Source organism: Hipposideros armiger, unplaced genomic scaffold, assembly GCF_001890085.2.
Source record: "Hipposideros armiger isolate ML-2016 unplaced genomic scaffold, ASM189008v1 scaffold_58, whole genome shotgun sequence".
NCBI lineage: Eukaryota > Metazoa > Chordata > Mammalia > Chiroptera > Hipposideridae > Hipposideros > Hipposideros armiger.
In genome coordinates, this window is record NW_017731408.1 from 4,321,585 (window position 1) to 4,339,395 (window position 17,811).

Genomic DNA, 17,811 nt, shown 5'->3' on the forward strand with positions numbered 1-17,811 from the left:
TACTTTAAATTTTAATAAATTTTTATGTAAACATTCTAGGCATACCTACTCTTATACATACTCTTATTTTATTGATAGAACTTCATTCTGCTAGCCATAGGGAAGTCATGGTTTATTACAGGATCTGAAATTAAATTAAAGCAATGTGCTTGGTCATGTAATGTGGCTGTCTCAAACAATATGCTTTTGAATGTCATCTATAATTGTTTCTATTATGTCTAAAACTCACAAGAAGTGTACATATATTGTGAGGAAAGCAGAGAGAAAGAGAAAACAAACCAGATTACAAAAGGAATTTCTAGTCATTTGACTTTGTCTGAGATATTTTATAATATTTTGACAAGAGCTTTATACTTACTTTCCCTCTGTCTTATGATTGGCTAAAATTACAGAACTATGTTAGAATTCACACCTAATGGGTTCAAGGCCGATGTATCCACACCCTCACTTTATAGCACCCTCTGTGCCCATTCACACAAATATTCATTCATTCTAAGAAACATCTGTATTTCATAATACAAGTTCAGAGCAGGATTTTGCCCTCAGGGTTTACTATCTAACAATGAAATCCATGTATTTAGTTTTCTAACCAAACTAATGCTTTCTCATTCAAGAGATGCACTTGTGCATCTGCTATTTATTTGGTATGCTTTCCCCCCCTCTGTTACTCACTTCACAGTTTTGGTTTAGCAAATAAATAGATTGGGTGAAATGAGAAAAATTACATAGACCAAAACAGTAGGGAAGTGCTAAATTGTCATCAAATAGCCAAGTGTTGAGTTTATAAAAGAAAGGTATAGTTTGATACTCCAGCCACTTTTTGCTGGATCTTTCTAAGATTGCCATAATTTTGTTTCTAGCAGACAAATTTCTTTGATCTATATGGAATCAAAGTAATTTATGTCATCAGAATTCAAATAAAATTGACAATATTTTATTTAAATAAAGTCATTAATAAAGAACAAACTATTGACTGACTATGCCAGTGTGTTATATACTGTGGTTTAAAAGTTATATAAGATGTAATATTTTAATATAAAATCATGACTATCAAGGAAGCACTAATTTTTAAAAAGGATGAGCTACCAGAAAAAAAGGCCAAGTTCTAAAATTCCATATTCTGTCCCAATTGCCTTCTGAACTTCCTTTACTTTGTATATGTGTAAAATCAACTGCTTACAATTGTGGTACTCTCAATACCAAAGTTATGTAGAGTGGGAAATAACATAAGGTAATCATTCTAAATTTTTTATACTATAACTCACCAAAGGGGGGAAAAACACCCCCAAGAAATTCAAGTTTTCAGTCAGATGTATTCTAGATCATTGTTGCCTAGCTTGTTTCACAACTTGATAAACCTAAATTGTCAGACAATCTATCAATAGAGGTAGAGACTTGAAAGGAACAGAAAGGAAAGAGGAGAAAACCAGATAGATGATAGAGATAGAGATAGAGATGAGATGAGAGAGGTAGAGAGAGAGCGAGAGCGAGAGCGAGAGCGAGAGAGAGAGCGAGAGCGAGAGCGAGAGCGAGAGGGAGAGCGAGAGGGAGAGCGAGAGGGAGAGAGGGAGGGAGAGGTTGCTCAACAGGATAAACCTATACTCGGGGAATGACTGACTTAGAAAAATCTTTACATTTAAAAATTATTTTTTTACAAGTTCTTACCTTTTTGCCTTCTTGCATTTCTCTACCCGTGCCCTAAACTATTCCTTTTCAGATTTAATCCTCTATTCTCTCTCTTCCCTGCTTCTGCCCACCATCTCAAATGCTACTTGGTCATTCAGTGACACCCAGGAGTGGCGGTTTGGGAATGCAAAGCTTCTGCACCCTCACTGATCCTGGTGTCCCTCTCAGACAGAATGACTTTCCAACCTAACTCTCCTCAGCTAGGACCAAACAGATGGCTCTATACATTTAAGGTCAACTAAAACATGCTGTGAAAATACACCCAACAAACTTACCCATAATATCATGTGGGAACCCACTAACCATACTTACTTCATCTACTTCACTGCTTTGAAGTGGACTATCACCTTCGATTCTTTTAGTTACGTCTTGCTTTTTTTTAACTTAAAGTTAAGGTATGTGTGAAATGGCAAACAAAACAAAAATAACAAAACATGTGTGGATATACATAACTTTAAAATTGTAATTAGCTTTCATTACTGTAACTTCTGGAAAACAGCAGGAAGGGCTCTGAAACTGAAGGTCAAGATGCTGAGAAACACAGCCCTTGTCCCAATCAGGATACTGAGCATAGACTAAGTATGTATACTTACAGGCAGCCAGTAGTTTACAATAGTTCATTTTAATATTTTTAGAAAACGGTTAAATGACCAATCCCTAAAGATACAGCATTTCCCCCTTTCTTTGCCCAGGAATCTGTTTTGGAAGCCAATTCAATGATTACTACTAGGACATGGAATTTTGATATCCATTTGGTACTGATTTACACCAGCATTTTTAACACTGCCAACAAAAAAGTCCAGAATTTCAGGCAGCCAAAATTCCACAAGAGACAACTGTCTTTTATTTTATAGCTTATGAATTTGGGGCTTAATATGATTTTCCACTAACAAGTTCTGTACCCCCTCCAGAGTGCTAAAGCCGGTGTGTAGATCAGCAAAGTAAAACACAACATATGAGGCAAGTTAATATTAAACTTGAAGGAAAACTGTACAAATTGTATTGTTTACTTAGGAAAAAAAGCACTCTAGTTGAAAGGGCGGACATATGATTTATTGCAAACACTTAACCAGCAAGTTCACATTTTTACTCTCTACCCCACTTGTAGCATTTGTTTGGTGGTGGTGTGGCATTGGATACAGTATTAATAAAGTCATCAATTAAAAATCTGCTAGGCTCCAAATACTTCATGCCGTCTGTTTTTATTAAATGCCTAGAAAAAAAATGCCGAATCATGTCCAGAATGAGTAATAAATCACAGGCAAATAACTTAAGGAAGAGTTAGATGATGGATAACTCTTTAAGCATAAGTAAATAACCTGTTTAATTAAAAACAAGAAAACGTTCTTGGTTTTCAAGAAATAATTCTGTTGCAAAACAAAACTTCCATATAGAATTAGGAAAAAACAATCAGTATAAAATTTCTTTGTATGCTCAAAGTAATCTTTTGAAGGGAGTCAAAGAGAGAATAAATATTAGAACACTGAAATGATTAAATGACTTTTTTTTTTTACAAAAACCATGAAATCTTCTTCTCCAGATGCCATGACAAAAAAGGAGAGACATGCATCACCCTTTAATAGTTAAGTGTTCCGTGCCCAAACGACTTTCCCGAGGATTCCAGGCTTGTCCAAATCCCTTCATGTTTTATACAATTTCTAATGTGGTTTTATACACTTGTTCTCAATTTAAGAGTCAGAAAAGATATATAATTGGTGAAATCAGCATAGGAAACCTTAGAATTATTTACGTACAAAAGTAGATATCAAACACAACATCCTGCAATGTTTTTTCAGTAAAGAGAAATGAGTTATCTCACATAATTTTACAGATGAGGTCTATTGAAAAAAAACCATAAAGGAAATATTTCTATAACAGAAGGCGACACTAGCCACTAAGCAAACCATACTAGATGCCCATTGGAATCCTAAACTCTTATTCCAAAGACTGGCCATGTTGCCTACCATGGATGAATTCTGGACCACCATCATTGGGATGTCCACTGCTTTCCTGGAATGGATAAGAATCTTTAACTCACCAGAGAGAATATAGCATTATATGTGAGACCACACAACACCACTATATTTCTGAAACAGCCGTACAAAACAAAGTTATTTTAACTGTGTTGCCAAACTGCTCTATCTAATTACAGTTAAAGCTAAACAAGGGTATGAACAAATGGAAAAAAAGGCTTCTGACATACACCCTTCACTTTATAGTAGAAATATTTATGTAAAAAAATCTCCATTTAAAAATATATTGCTAAATTACTATATAAAATTATTAGCTAATAACATAATTTTATCTATGCAAACTCTTAAAACTGACATTGAGTGGATAAATTATTTCTCACCAAAAGTTACTATATCTAGAAGAAAATAAAATGAATACCTACGAATTAATCTTCAAACTTTAATGTCTGTGCCCATACTATGTTACAAGACAGCGCATTAAAACAAAAATCATCATTCTATTAATATTTGTAAAGAGGGCCCAGGAAACATGTCTTAGGTGACAGCCAACCATGTTCTTACTGTTTTTATCAATCCTGTACCTCTGTCAAAAACAAACATTCCTAGTTCATTTAATCAGGACTTATTTTCTTATTTGGCACCGAGTTATGACAAATTTCATTCTTAATTTCTCATTCAATTTCCAAAAGACACCACGTTAAAATTCAAATTATGGCTAAGCTCCACAAGGATGTCCAATGGGGAGAGTGGAGAAATGCATCGCTAAATACATCTTATCTACAGAAAATTGCTTCACTTTAAAACTTAAGTTTGTTCTTTCAATTTTACCCTCTGTTAGTTTCTGTCCTATACTCATTCTTAACCATCGCGCCACTCGGCCGGCCCCTATACTCATTCTTTAATCAGTCTTTACTAATTCCTTTTAGATGTAGCAGTTTAATCAGCAGTAATGTGACTGAGTGTACTATACCTGTACTTTATTTCCATATAAACGTGTTAGGAATCAGTGAAATTCATTGCGTCCTTTGGAAATTTAATCATACAGAAAACCATGTATGACAGAATATGTACTACTTAATATATACAAAAGAGTCCTGAGAGTAAAACATAAAGGCTAAAAGAGGGGATAACTCCTCATTAAGGCTGGAAGAAACTTGAGAAATTTAAATGAGGAAGTTCTAAAAACCCTGACTAAATTAAATCACTCACTTGTAGACAAAACACACCCAGTCTCGAGGAGATTGCTTAAGAATGTTCTGTTCAGTCATTTATGACCAATGGTGAGCAGATGCTTGACATCACAACCATTTTATACTTGAACTTCATCTTCTGCTTTAAGTTCAAGGCATGCATCACTTAGACGTGTTCCTAATAATTCTCCATTTGACAACAGCGGCATCAGGGCAGGGGTCTGTGAGGTCAGCAGGGAAAGAGATGGAGAGAAACTGGGAGTCATGGCTTCTGGCAGAGAATTGAGATGGTAGAGAAATGGGGAGTGTGGGTATTTTTGAAGTACTTGCCCTGGGGTCATGGCTGGCATTCTTGGTGGAACTGCTTTAATCCCCGGTTGTGCTACTGCTGTTATCAACGGTGGTGGAAAAACAAAAGATTTCCTCTCTTTGGGAATGCCAGGCATATGTAAGTGTTCATCCTTCAGTTTTGCAATATCATTAAATACTGAGGCAAGAGGCTGGAACTTGGGTTCCCAACTGAGGAGACAATCCCAGTGATAGTCGCCTCTCACCTCATGATCAGAGGTTCTCTGGGTTGAAAGAGCTGCACATCTTGCTTCCTGATCACCTGAAACAAAAACAGATTCTTTTCTGATCTCAGCCAGGATGCCCACTTTCACCTCTCTCTTCTTCAGTGTCTGGGGTAACACATGATTTTGAACATAGCTTGTGCCACAACCCTCTCCTCCATGCCCTTCCTCAAATGTCTGGCTGGTTTCTGCTGTTTCGACAGGGACCACCACCACATCGGTCTCCCCAGACAAGCAGGAGAGCTGGTCCGAGTCCCTTGGGATTCCAGAGTCTGGCACCCTGGAGTCCCGGTCACTCAGAGCTGAGCCAGAGTCCTTTCTGTAAGGGTGCTCATTTATCCTCTGGATCTCCTTATCCTCGGCACTTTCTCCTTCTACAGAACAGTGGCCACTGGAGTTTGAGTGCCTGTACAGATTTACAACGTCCTTGTCCATGATGCTTATTAAACTCAGCCATTCTGGCATGGGGTCCACGGGCGTGGCCTCATTGCTGTGGTCATTAGTCTTTTGGAAGGGCTTGAGCAGGCTGGCATCCTTGGTCAGTCTCAAATCGATATCTAAGGATGATGACGTCTTCTTTTCTTCATAATTGTTTGCTGTGTCTTTTCGCTTATGTCTTAAAATCAGGACAATGAGAATGAAGACGAGTAAGAGGAACACTAAAAAGGAGACGGTGAGGCTGATTGAGAAGCTGCTAGCTGACATTGCCCAGTGTTTTCCTTCTGAGAACAAAGACACGTTCACAAAAACAGTACAAGATGTGAACCTGGAGTCCTGTTTGGGGCTATGAGCAATTATTTTCATTTCAATGGTGTCCTCTTTGCTGACTTGACTTCGTATTAAGGGAAGGGCTTTAGTCAAATAAATATTTCCATTCGTTTTATTTACCGAAAAGAAAGGAGATGGCATTTCAAGGGAGTAAAGAATAACACCATCGATACCGGCATCTGCGTCTGATGCTTCCACTCTGCCAATCACCTGTCTTATGTTATTCTTCTCTGGGAAGTTGAAAAAATATTGATCTTGAGTGAAAATGGGTTCAAACTCATCAATCCCTTCAATATCCACCCAAACCGTTAAGGAGGCTGTTGAGTCACCTTTGTCTTTTGCCTGAACTGTGAGGCAGTATTTATTGTCATTTTCGTAGTCAAGGGTGTGCTGAGCACGAATATCCCCTGTCAGCGGGTCAATGAGGAAGGGGTCACGATCCTGAGGCACCCCGTGAGTGCTAGAACAAGGGGATATGATAGAATAGGTCAGTTCTCCATAAGGGCCTGCATCAAAATCCAAAGCAGTCACAGAACATATGGTGGAGAAAACAGGCAGATTTTCAGGAACAACGCAGTTCAAGCTGGAGAACATAAACTGAGGTGCATGATCATTATCATCTAGGACATTGACAAACACAACTGCAAAAGAAAAATGTTTCTTTTCTTCATCTGAAGCTTGGATAGTTAAAGTGAATTTTATTGTTTCTTCGTAATCAAGAGGTTTAATCAAGTAAAGAACTCCAGTTTTCTGTTCTAAGTGAAAATGCCCCTTCTCGTTTCCAGTGATTATGTGGTAGATGACGTCTGCATGTGAACCCATATCACAGTCACTGGCTGAGACCACAGTGATGTGGCTCCCTAGGGGGGTACTTTCCTTGACATGGGCATGATAGTTCAGACTGTTGAATTTAGGTGGATTATCATTGACATCAAGCACTTCTATTGACACAACTGCTGTGGAACTCAACGGAGGGCAGCCGTGGTCAGATGCCAGAATGACGAGCTTATGACTGGCAAAAGCTTCTCTGTCCAGATTGTGACGCAAGACCAGGTAACCAACTTGCTTATAAGGATATTCTGAATGAACGAAACTAGTTTCCACGTGGAAACTGTTCTGTGAATTACCACTGATGATGGAATATTCAACATGTGTGTTTTCATGGGTCCAGTCATGGTCAGTGGTTGAAAAGGTGACAAGCGTGCCTCCAACTCTAGCATCTTCACTCACGCTAAGGTTATAATATTCTACTACAAATTCAGGGGCATAATTGTTCATATCTTGTATTTCTATCTCCACTAAGGTAAGAGCCCTCAGGTCGGGAATTCCACCATCACTGGCTTCAACAAGAAACTGAAGTGTTGATTTTTTATCCAGAAGTAATACAGGATTGATAGTAAATACTGTGCCTGAAAAACACGACAAAACATTTCAATTAAATGTCATAAAATTGAAATTTCATGATCCATTTGGACAGTAAATATTTATGGAATATTTACTAATGTGTTTAGTTGTTAGATTTGTTACTTCAGTTACAACCAAGAGTAACTTCTAATAGAAAATTAACATTATTATATTTATACTTTTGTAACACTTAAGATCCAGAAATAATATTCATGGCATTCACTCTTTAAGTATGTATGCTTCTTGAGCATGACTCTGCCACAAATTTCTCTTAATCTTATTTTTATATAGTAAATTGTTCCATTTTAAAAGAAAATATATTCTTATTTGAAAAATGTATACCCCACTCTGCTACCCATAGACACATGGATAGTGAAATTTTAGCACACAGATATTTATTCTGGAAATACTATTTGACAACACTATAGCCAAATAAAAGCAGTAAGTCTGATAACGCAAAGTTACAACTGTGGCTTAGTTATACAGATGTTTTTTCTAAACCTCTTGGTTAATTCAGCGCATGGATTTTCCCCTTATTGATGAAATATATTTAATACGTTATAGTGTTTGAAATGTTGAAATATGTAGTTTTTATCAGCATGTACATAATGACATTTGTCTAAGATAAATGTGTCTTAAGTATGGTCGATAAAAAAGAATACAGAGTGCTATCATTTAAATGCCACAGTTCAGTTGGAGTCCCACTGTGAATTAAATTGACCCGATAACGTTTTATGTTTTAAAAATGTTCTAATCAATATCTCATTGCAAAGGTTGTTGATAACTTATGTCAAGCAAAAGCGCTGCTAAGACTGAGAGCTCAGAGGGACCACCTCCCACCTCCCTCACTGGGATCTGCTGTGGCCACGGCAGCAGGTCTCATCATCTGAGGCCACACATGCAAACACATGTACGTATGTATGTATGTGTATGTACATACGTACATAAAGGTAAAATAAAAAGAAAGAAAGAAGAGAGAAAGAGAGAAAGAAAGTGAGAGAGGCAGAGAGCAAACAAAAGGAAAGCCAAATTCCTGATGTGTTTACATCCATACCACAGTCATTTATCCACACATGTGGCCACATGACTTGCTTCTCCCCATTACAACACTCCATGGGCCTCATGCTGGTATTTCATGAGTTAATTCTCCTTTTAGATAATCCTAAGGTTAATTTTTTTTCAATTGAGATATCATTGATATATAACATTAGATTAGTTTCAGGTGTTCAATGTAACGATTCGATATACGTATATATTGCAAAATGATCACTGCAATAAGCCTAGGTAACATCCACCATCCTGAGGGTAATTTTAAAATCAGCTCTTGCTTGTGAAATGATGCCACGGTGGGCCCAGATGGGGAACACACAGAGCACTGTGTCCCAGGCTGTTCTTTTCTAGAGTGTGCTCTGTTAGGGACTGTGTTTTGCTAATTATTCATTTTTATCAAATTTACCTTTAATGTTTACTCACTGTTAAATGTTCTCTATACAATGCTCAACTGTTCTAATCTAAAATTACTTACCTGAACACATAATCACAGCCATGAATGTCTTGCTCTGATAAAAATACAGACAGCCTCAGAAGGCGTCAAATAAACCAGACCACCACAATGTTTTTACTTAGTAAAGATGCTCAAATAATTTTCTCTTTTTGATTTTTTTAGGGGGAGGGGTTCCTCATTGAATGTATGATGCTCTGACTAAATTTTTTGTGCTTGGGCTTGGATAAAAAGCTTCCAAGTTCTAGTAACATGAAGTCCTCAGTACTAAACTAATCTATTCGACTTCATCTGATTTTTGTTGAGGCCTGGGGTAACTACGGGAACGGTGCTTGGCTGGACTGATGGACTGAGTGTTTACTACATGGGGGTCTCTGAGCTGCTGCGCCTCTGCCAGCACTTAATCAATTCCTTTTGCTTCCCAGCCACGGAGATGTTGGAGAAGAGAAATAACACTGGGATTTGCTACCACCACATTTGATGTGAAGAGAAATAAGAAGGTGGTGTCTATAATTTAACCAGGGGCTGGGGATGGAGAGCTATTTTAGGAGCATTTGGAAAGGATTACTTCAGGTTTCCACCCTGTAACTCAAACCTATGTACGCTAAAGCCACTATAAATAACTCACCGTTCATAGGATCAATTGAGAATTCCTTAGGAGATGAAAGGGTTCTGTAAGAAATGTATTCGTTGCTTTCTACGTCCCTGGCTACCACGGTCAGCACGGAGTACCCCACGGGCACCGATTCAGGAATGGTGACCTGGGGGAAAAAGAGAGAGAAACAGACATTGTGCTTAAAGACGATAGCTGTTTTCATGAACAGAGCCAGAACATGAGATCATTTTCTTTATTTTGCTTAAGGAAAATACACAGAGAACCTGACTTTATTAGACATACCAATTTATAAAGTTGACATATTATAGAAGATTGTGTAGTGGTCTCAAGGTTCAGAAAAAAAATATTAAAAAAAAATTTAATTGTTTTGATTTTTATTATGAAAAATTTCCTTCCAAATTATTTCTGTGTGGTAGACGATAGTTATATATTATTACATTATGTAAATTGTATAATTCAGCAAGCCTTCATAGAAAATCATTACTTAGGTTAGTTTTCCTCCTGTGTTTACACAGTAACATTACATTTGCTATCTCCAAGAGTCCTAAAGGCCATTTCCAAGTACTTAGTTGAATGCTACTATTGTCCTTACTTCTACAAACATCTGCTATGCTCTAAAAACTAAAATTTCCACTTTACAGTTTTGTTCATGATTCGTTTCTGCAAAATGTTAGTCAATATGTTCCAAAAAATATGTCTCAGAAAGAAAAAGTTTTCCCATATGACTCGTAACTGCAGGTAATCCAAACTACCTTATTGTCTTGCCTATGGCTTTGAAAATATCAGGCAAGTTCCAATTGTTACAAACCATGGGTCCCCAATCCCTAAAAACTAGACAAATGGTGACATACTGTCATATGATGATGGAATACATACTTAACAAAACTGAATTGAATGAAATATTCAATTCCATATATACTTCTAGCCTCCATGATATGAAATATAAAACCCTCAGCATCCAGCTAAGCACTAAAACCAGTGAACACTGTATGCCTAAGTTAGTCTGCCAACAAGGGTAGGTATACATTATTCCTATTCTTTCTCGTTTTGCCTGTGTTTCAGCATCTCTTTAAGCTGTTTACCTGGTAAGAATCTTGAGAAAACACTGGTGGGTTATCATTGACATCCAACACACGGATGATGAGCGTTCCCTCTGTGAGGTGCACCGAATCAGAAATTTGGATAAGCAGCTCATATTCAGTAGTTTCTTCAAAATCCAGTGTTTTCACTAGCACCACTACTCCAGTGTTCTGATCAATAGCAAACTTGATTCCAGGGCTACTCTCTTTGGCGAAACGGAAGATGAAAGCTGAATTCAAATCCACATCATGAACTGATATCCGAGTCACAATTACACCAGGCAAAGAATCTGAAATAGTCATGACCAATGTCAGCCTCCATTAAAATTCATCCTTTGAAACACTTTTCTTTAGTAGTTCAATCCAAGCATTTTTATTTTAAGTCTAAAGTGATTTGCTGTTTCTTGGCATGATTTCTCATACAAAGCTCGTTATGAACTGAACAAAAACTTTGAAGAATTTATAAGCCCAATAAAAGTGAAAATTTACCGCTGAGTGGGGAATTGAGGAGGTAGGGTATATTCAATTTTTATATTACATTTTTAATTGTATGCTTACAGCACAATTCTGGGACCAAGAAACATTGCAACCCTTATTTGTTTCTGTATCAAAATAATATATTCATGGGAGATATAGGTGAGAAGAAGGTTATTACTCAAAACATTAATATGAAACATAAGATTTTGAAAAGTAAGCAAAACTGAAATGAAAATATTTGGATACTGAAGTTAGAAATAGATACTTAGTTCCTTGTACTTATTTTTGCAAAATTATTCTTTTGAGTGGCACATACACTTCTTCCTTCCTTTAAAATGTGACTCTCAAATGAACAAGAATGGAAGACAATGTATACATAGTACATATGATGAAAGCGAATCTGTAGTATTTTTCACCAAAAAAAAAAATAAATAAAAAAAATCACAAAATAGATGACATACCAAATGCCTCACACACTATAGGTGTTCTCGAGCTTAACTGCCATGAAAGGGGACTTTGTTTTTAAGCTTATATGTGTGGTACAGGTAGAAAAAAGATGCCAAGGTATTCAGAATAGTTCCAGTGTATATGAGATTCATAATTTTCATATTTCAAGCTTGAATATTCTTCATGTGCACCTACCCCAACTTACCCCATTCAATACATTGATTTATGCTGTTTGTTCTTATGCTCTTTATACTGCTGCATTTTGATGCTAATGCATGTGCTTTGGTATAGTATGTTCAGTAAATGCAAATGCAAATATATCAAATAGGTGGGAGGCAAAACTGAACAATCTTTTATTGGTAGAATATTTTAGAATATTTAGACTATTTGTAGGTATACTTATATACAGAAATTACTGAAACATATCCCTCTTGAGTGGTGATGGTTATAATTTGTGGACATAAAATGTTAGGAAAGCTTTAGGAATATGTTTGGTATTAAGAGTGAAAGGAGACAGGCTGGCCGAGTGGTTTGTTGGTTAAGAGTTGGCTTGGGAGGGCAAGCTCTGAGCAGCAGGGCCACTGGTTCAAATTCCACATGGGCCAGTGATGCTGCGCCCTCTACAGCTAAGATGGTGAACAACAGACCTGGAACTGGGCTGCCGTGAGTTGCGATAGAGGGTGTAGGCTTCAGTGGGGCTTCAGTGGGCTGCCATGAGCTACATGAGTGGCCAGTAGCCAGTGTGAGCAGCTGGCAGCCAGCGTGAGCTGCCGTGAGTCACCATGAGTGGCTGTCCAATGACCGGTGACTGACTGCCTCAGCCAGGAAAAGCGCAATGATAATACCAACGTGGGCCAGTGAAGCAAAGTCCTCCACAGCTAGACTGAAGAACAAAAGGACAGCAACTTATTTGCTCCCCTTCCCCGATTCCCCAATGCTGTTCCCTCCCCCAATTCCCCAATAAAAAATCTTAAAAAAAAAAAGAGTGAAAGGAGAGAGGCAAGTAAAAGGCCACCACTATTTGCACCTTCAACTATAAAGAGTTGGGTTGGGTTTTACCACTAGAACCATTGTCCACAGACAACTTTGGGAACATGCTCTAAGGTCATTTTATAACCCAGAGACCCAAATAATTAAGATTAATAAGCATATCACATAAAATGTTGTATTTCTAACTTTTACCATTAATGTGGTAAGATTTTTCTGCAAATGTTGAAGTTTAGTTTACTCAAGAGGGAAATGATGACTTTGTTTGATGACCATCCAATTCCCTTTACTTATTACTTGTCATTAGTATACTGTGAAGACTGACAAAATTCTCAGCCTAAGAAGATCGGTTCTTCTCAGAGAAGTTTAAGGATGATCATCACAGTGAGCAAAATATGCTTCTTCATAGACTTCATTTTTAAGAAATGTCTGTACACAAAAAGAACCTGTGTGGAATGGTGGTTTAATCATGGGGAATGGCCTCCAGCTGATCTGAATGAAATCCCAGCTTTCACATTGAACTTCTTTGACATTTGATATTTAACTTTTGACCATGCAGTCTCAATTCTATAAAATGAAGAAGAAAACTATCTATGTTGCATGATTGTTGAGGATTTGTACTCACAGTTAATATGGCGCCTGGCTGAAAAAAATGGAAAGATGATGTTATACAAGTTCATCACAACCACTTTTGTAAATTGCCACACTTACTTTCTGCTATTTCCACTGCTTCAAGGGGGAGAAAAACTGGGGCATTGTCATTTACATCAGCCACCTGTATCTTGACCACACTTGTACCAGAAAGCCTGGGGATCCCTTTATCCGTGGCTTGCACAGTCAAGCTGTTTTGGAAAAGAGTCAAGGAATGTTATCCATTGTCCAAAAAAATAAGAAAAACAACATAAATATCAAATTTCCAGTCCAAAAATTTAAAATGCGCTGACGAGCTACTTTAATTTCTCTTCCTGGCTTTTTCTAAATAGCATCACTTAAAATTTATTACAAAAGAATGGTAGCCTGAAACTTATTTATTTATTTTTGACATGTTTAGAGAAGCAAGTCCAGCAAGCTTCCAGGGGTCATGAAGCATTTATATCAAAACAAATGAACCATATCTGGGAGACATACTATCAAATTCAGTCCTTCTTTACTAAGAACAACCTAAGAGATACAAACACCAATGCCTGTTCTTTGGATAATCATGGCCTGGACACGCATGGCCTAGTTATTGTTACATATTTCCATTATACTATATCAACAAAAGATAGAGCCACTAAAAGATTGCTTTGTATTGATATTTTTTCAGACCCAAACTGCAAAACGGTCAAAATGGTAGAACTAAGAGAGGACAGTGCCATGATTAATATATGCACTAAAAATGCATGATTAGCTAGGACTGTAAAGTAGATGTAAGATCCATGAGCTGAAAGAATTCACGTGCAGTGATGCAACCTCTCTTGGATGATGGTACAATGAGCTTCTCTAGCAAGACACCATATTAGTGTCTTCAACTTCTCCCTTTCACCCTTACCAGCATCCAATTAATTATGAGTCTCACAGTTTTATCTCCTGAGTATCAATTGCCTCAGTTCTTGTCCATTTCAGCTGTACCTTCAGAGCCTCAGAAAGGCTGGTCAACCATCCTGTTTTGCCAGGGACTGATGAGTTTACTGGGACATGAGACTCCATTTTTTTTTTTTTAAACCAGGACAGTCCTGGGCAAACCAGGACAGGTTGGTCTCCGTAGCGTCATGCCCTCACCATCTTGATCTGGAATGCTGTATGTTCACTATATTCTTTCTCATCTGAGTACTTGTTTCTTTGCCAATCTTCCTACTGCAAGCCTCATGGCTCCTATCCATCTCCCACACTGTAGCTCAGTTGCTCTATCTAAACTCCTGATTTGAAAACTTGGCTCTTTTATGTAAAACCTTTCTTGGCTCTCCATGTTTACCAGAGGTAGTCCAAGCCTTAAGCACATACAACATGACCTTCCATGACCTGGTTTCTGCCTGGACTCCCCATCCCTACACACTCTTGGTCTTTCCAAGCTCATGTCTTTGGTCAGCATTCACTGACCTCTCGTCTGCTTGGGATGCCCCTTCTCTATCCCATAGCACCCTGTACATTCTTCTGCTATAGTAATCATCACCCTTTGTTCTTAATGCTTTCTTTGTCTGTCTCCCCAATCAGTTCCTTGAAAGCCAACGGGTTACCTTATTTGATTTTCTTTAATATAGGTTGAGTGGTATTTTCTCAAGATTTGTCCAGGATTATAAATGCATTATGTGACAGAGTCAGGGTTTGAGCCCACATCTTGGCTGCCTAGAAAGCTTGTGCTATACAATCCTCCTTCAACATGCCTCTCTTATTGTGTATTTATCACTCCCTAACATTAGCTTATTTTTCACTCCCCTCTAAACACTGGGAGATCCAGGAGGGTAGCTGAGTAATAAAGAGAGTTGTTAATCAGAAGATGATCTCTACTTCAGAAGTGGTATTAGTCTTAGCCTGTGGTGGATACTACCTTTGAAAAAAAAGAGTTTTGGAAGTTGACACACTTCTACTTTCTTTTCCGTTGTTCGCTTACCTGATAAGTGTTCTTTCTTTCCAACCTTAAATTTTAAAATGATGTAAAATAAGCATTAACTCTTCCTTGGTTTAAATGCCACTTAATAGTGATTGATTTCTGTTTATCTACCATTCATGAAGCACACAGGCTTCCTTCAACACTATCAGAGTTGGCACATCAGTATAACAACCACCTGAGTTTCACACTTCTGGAGCCTAGGGATAATTCCATGTGGAAAGTTTGTTTTGTTAGTATGAACATAAGTCAGATACATATGGAAATATTTTACTAAAAATAATCAACTCGTAATGTTCTGTGCCCCTGTTGCCTGCCCTTCCCCAATGTCATACTAAAGTCTCAGCCAAGACATCAAAGTTATGTCTTATTCTTCCACTATAGCCATAACCACCCTTATTTTCACAACATTACAACTTCAGGGGTTCTATGTAATGCCTATGTCAGGTTTAAAAAAAAGTGAGCCTCTTTGATATGGAGGAAAATATATGATCCCATTTCAAAACAAAAGGACAAGGAAAAGGTTTCTCAATAGCTTAAAGAACAAATGAAAAATTATAAAGGCAGATCCACTGAGATTCTACACACAACTTCTGTGAGACCTCAAGTTTCTTATGATGGCTCCTTGGCAGCCTTTGTGAAACTATTGATTGTAGCCAGTCCAACTGGCTCCATGTTCCAGAACTGCTACCCTGATGAGTATTATCAGCAGAGGCTATAAATGAGACTGGCCAGATTTAGAACAGGCCCATTTCAGTTCAGAGCCTTTTTCTTCTACTCTACCAGCCGTAGGAAGCTTCTTTTCCCATGTTAAACTTTAAAGGAGGCTTTGACCAGGTAGGATCTTTGCTGATTGCCTCAACAAATCCTGGAGATGTTGGTAGAAGATCTTTCAAAACTCTCAACAGTATCTGAAATGTCTACCAACAATGAACTATTCTTTCTGAAATTCTAAGAAAAAGATAATCAGCCAACATCAGCCACACCTCTGGAAAGAAGAGCTATGACGTCTGGTTATATCTCCAGAGTTTTATCTCCTCTCCCTTCTGAGCATCTACTATCATGAGAGCAAAAGAATTTAAAATAAGATATATGCCCATAAGCCTACAAAGAAAATGGGAGAAGATGTTAGTGGGTGAAGTGGGTGAGAAATGTCAACAAACTTCTGGAAAATGCAAGCAGATTTTGGAGTGGTTACTGGTGAATGGGTCAAAAGAAACCTTAGATTAGAATGTTTTTGGAGAGCGATAAGGATGAGTGAGAAAAAGATTTGTCCCCATGTAACCAAGGAGGCGCTCAAGACATGACAAATGGGACGGTGAGATACTGAGCCAAAAACAGTTTAAAGATTATTTTAAACTCAAAATACAGAACGATCAAATCCCTCTGCCCACTGCTCTTCACTGCCAGGCAAATGAATGCCTGATGATCATATTCAGAACAAGTAATATTGAGGGACTGTACTTGGAGAAATAAAAGCCCCTCCCCCCTCTGTACTCTCTGTACATTGTCATTTGCATGTCATCCTGCAAAATAGTTGGACTTCCTCTCTGGTTCATTTGAAAGTGAAGTGTGCAGATCAATGAGCTCCACCAGCCCACTCAGAGATTCTAGTGACTTAGCAGTTGCCTCCCTCAGAAAGCCTCCAAAGTGAAGAGAGCACAAAATAGACACAGAGAAGAAATGAACTTGAAAGAAACCAAGATCTTGAAAGAACAAAAGAAAATGTAGAAACAATTCTAATTAATGTCTTTGGAGAGATAGCAGAAGATAATGCATGCATAAATCAAGAACAAGAGGCTATGGAAAAGTTCAAAAATCAAGGAAGAACTTTAGGAAATAAAATATATATAACATCCAAAATGTTTTTTAACTAGAAAGCAAAAAAGAAAGTTTAGAATATTAAAATTAAGGCATTCTCTATGAAAACTAAAACAAAAATAAACCAACACACAAAACAAGAAGTGGAAAGTAGGAAATAAAATATTACCGACAAAGGATTGATCCAGGCATTGAAATGCTTGATTGAACAGGATCCAAGGAAAAGGAACAGGACAAAATAAGCAAACAATAAAAAAAAAAGAAAAAACAACAACAACCCAGAAGGAGAGGTAATTAACAATGAAATAATGTAAAAAAGTAAAAAGAAATATTTCTCCTTATTAAAAGAGCACACCAAGTCCTCAGCACAAGGAAAAACCCACATCACAGTATATACTCACAAAATTTCTAAACATTATGGGTAAAGAAAATAACCTGAGAGCTTCCACAGAGAAGGAAAAAAACAAATCATATACAAAACGTATAATTAGAATGGCACCAGACTTCTCAACAGAAACACTGGGTTTTAAAAGATAACAGAACAATGCCTCCAAAATTCTAAAAAAAGTTCAATTTCGATATTATCCACTGCATAATCACAGGAGAGGAGAATGAAGGCATTCTCCTTTTTAGATATGCAAGAACTCAGAGAATTGATTTCCCTGGCATCTTTTCCTACAAAGCTACTGGAAGAGAAAGCTAA

General features: G+C 37.5%; 1 protein-coding gene across 1 annotated transcript in view; it reads right to left on the bottom strand.

Moving 5' to 3' along the window:
- Positions 1 to 2,731: 2,731 nt before the first annotated feature.
- The window catches only part of DCHS2 (dachsous cadherin-related 2), a 208,112-nt gene continuing 193,032 nt past the window's right edge, over positions 2,732 to 17,811 (bottom strand). The window contains exons 17-20 of the mRNA XM_019641158.1: positions 13,412 to 13,542; positions 10,793 to 11,079; positions 9,723 to 9,855; positions 2,732 to 7,598 (exon numbers count right to left, since the gene is read on the bottom strand). Of these exons, the coding sequence (XP_019496703.1) occupies positions 4,969 to 7,598; positions 9,723 to 9,855; positions 10,793 to 11,079; positions 13,412 to 13,542 (3,181 nt within the window). The 3' untranslated portion in view covers positions 2,732 to 4,968. The remainder of the gene's footprint in view (positions 7,599 to 9,722; positions 9,856 to 10,792; positions 11,080 to 13,411; positions 13,543 to 17,811) is intronic.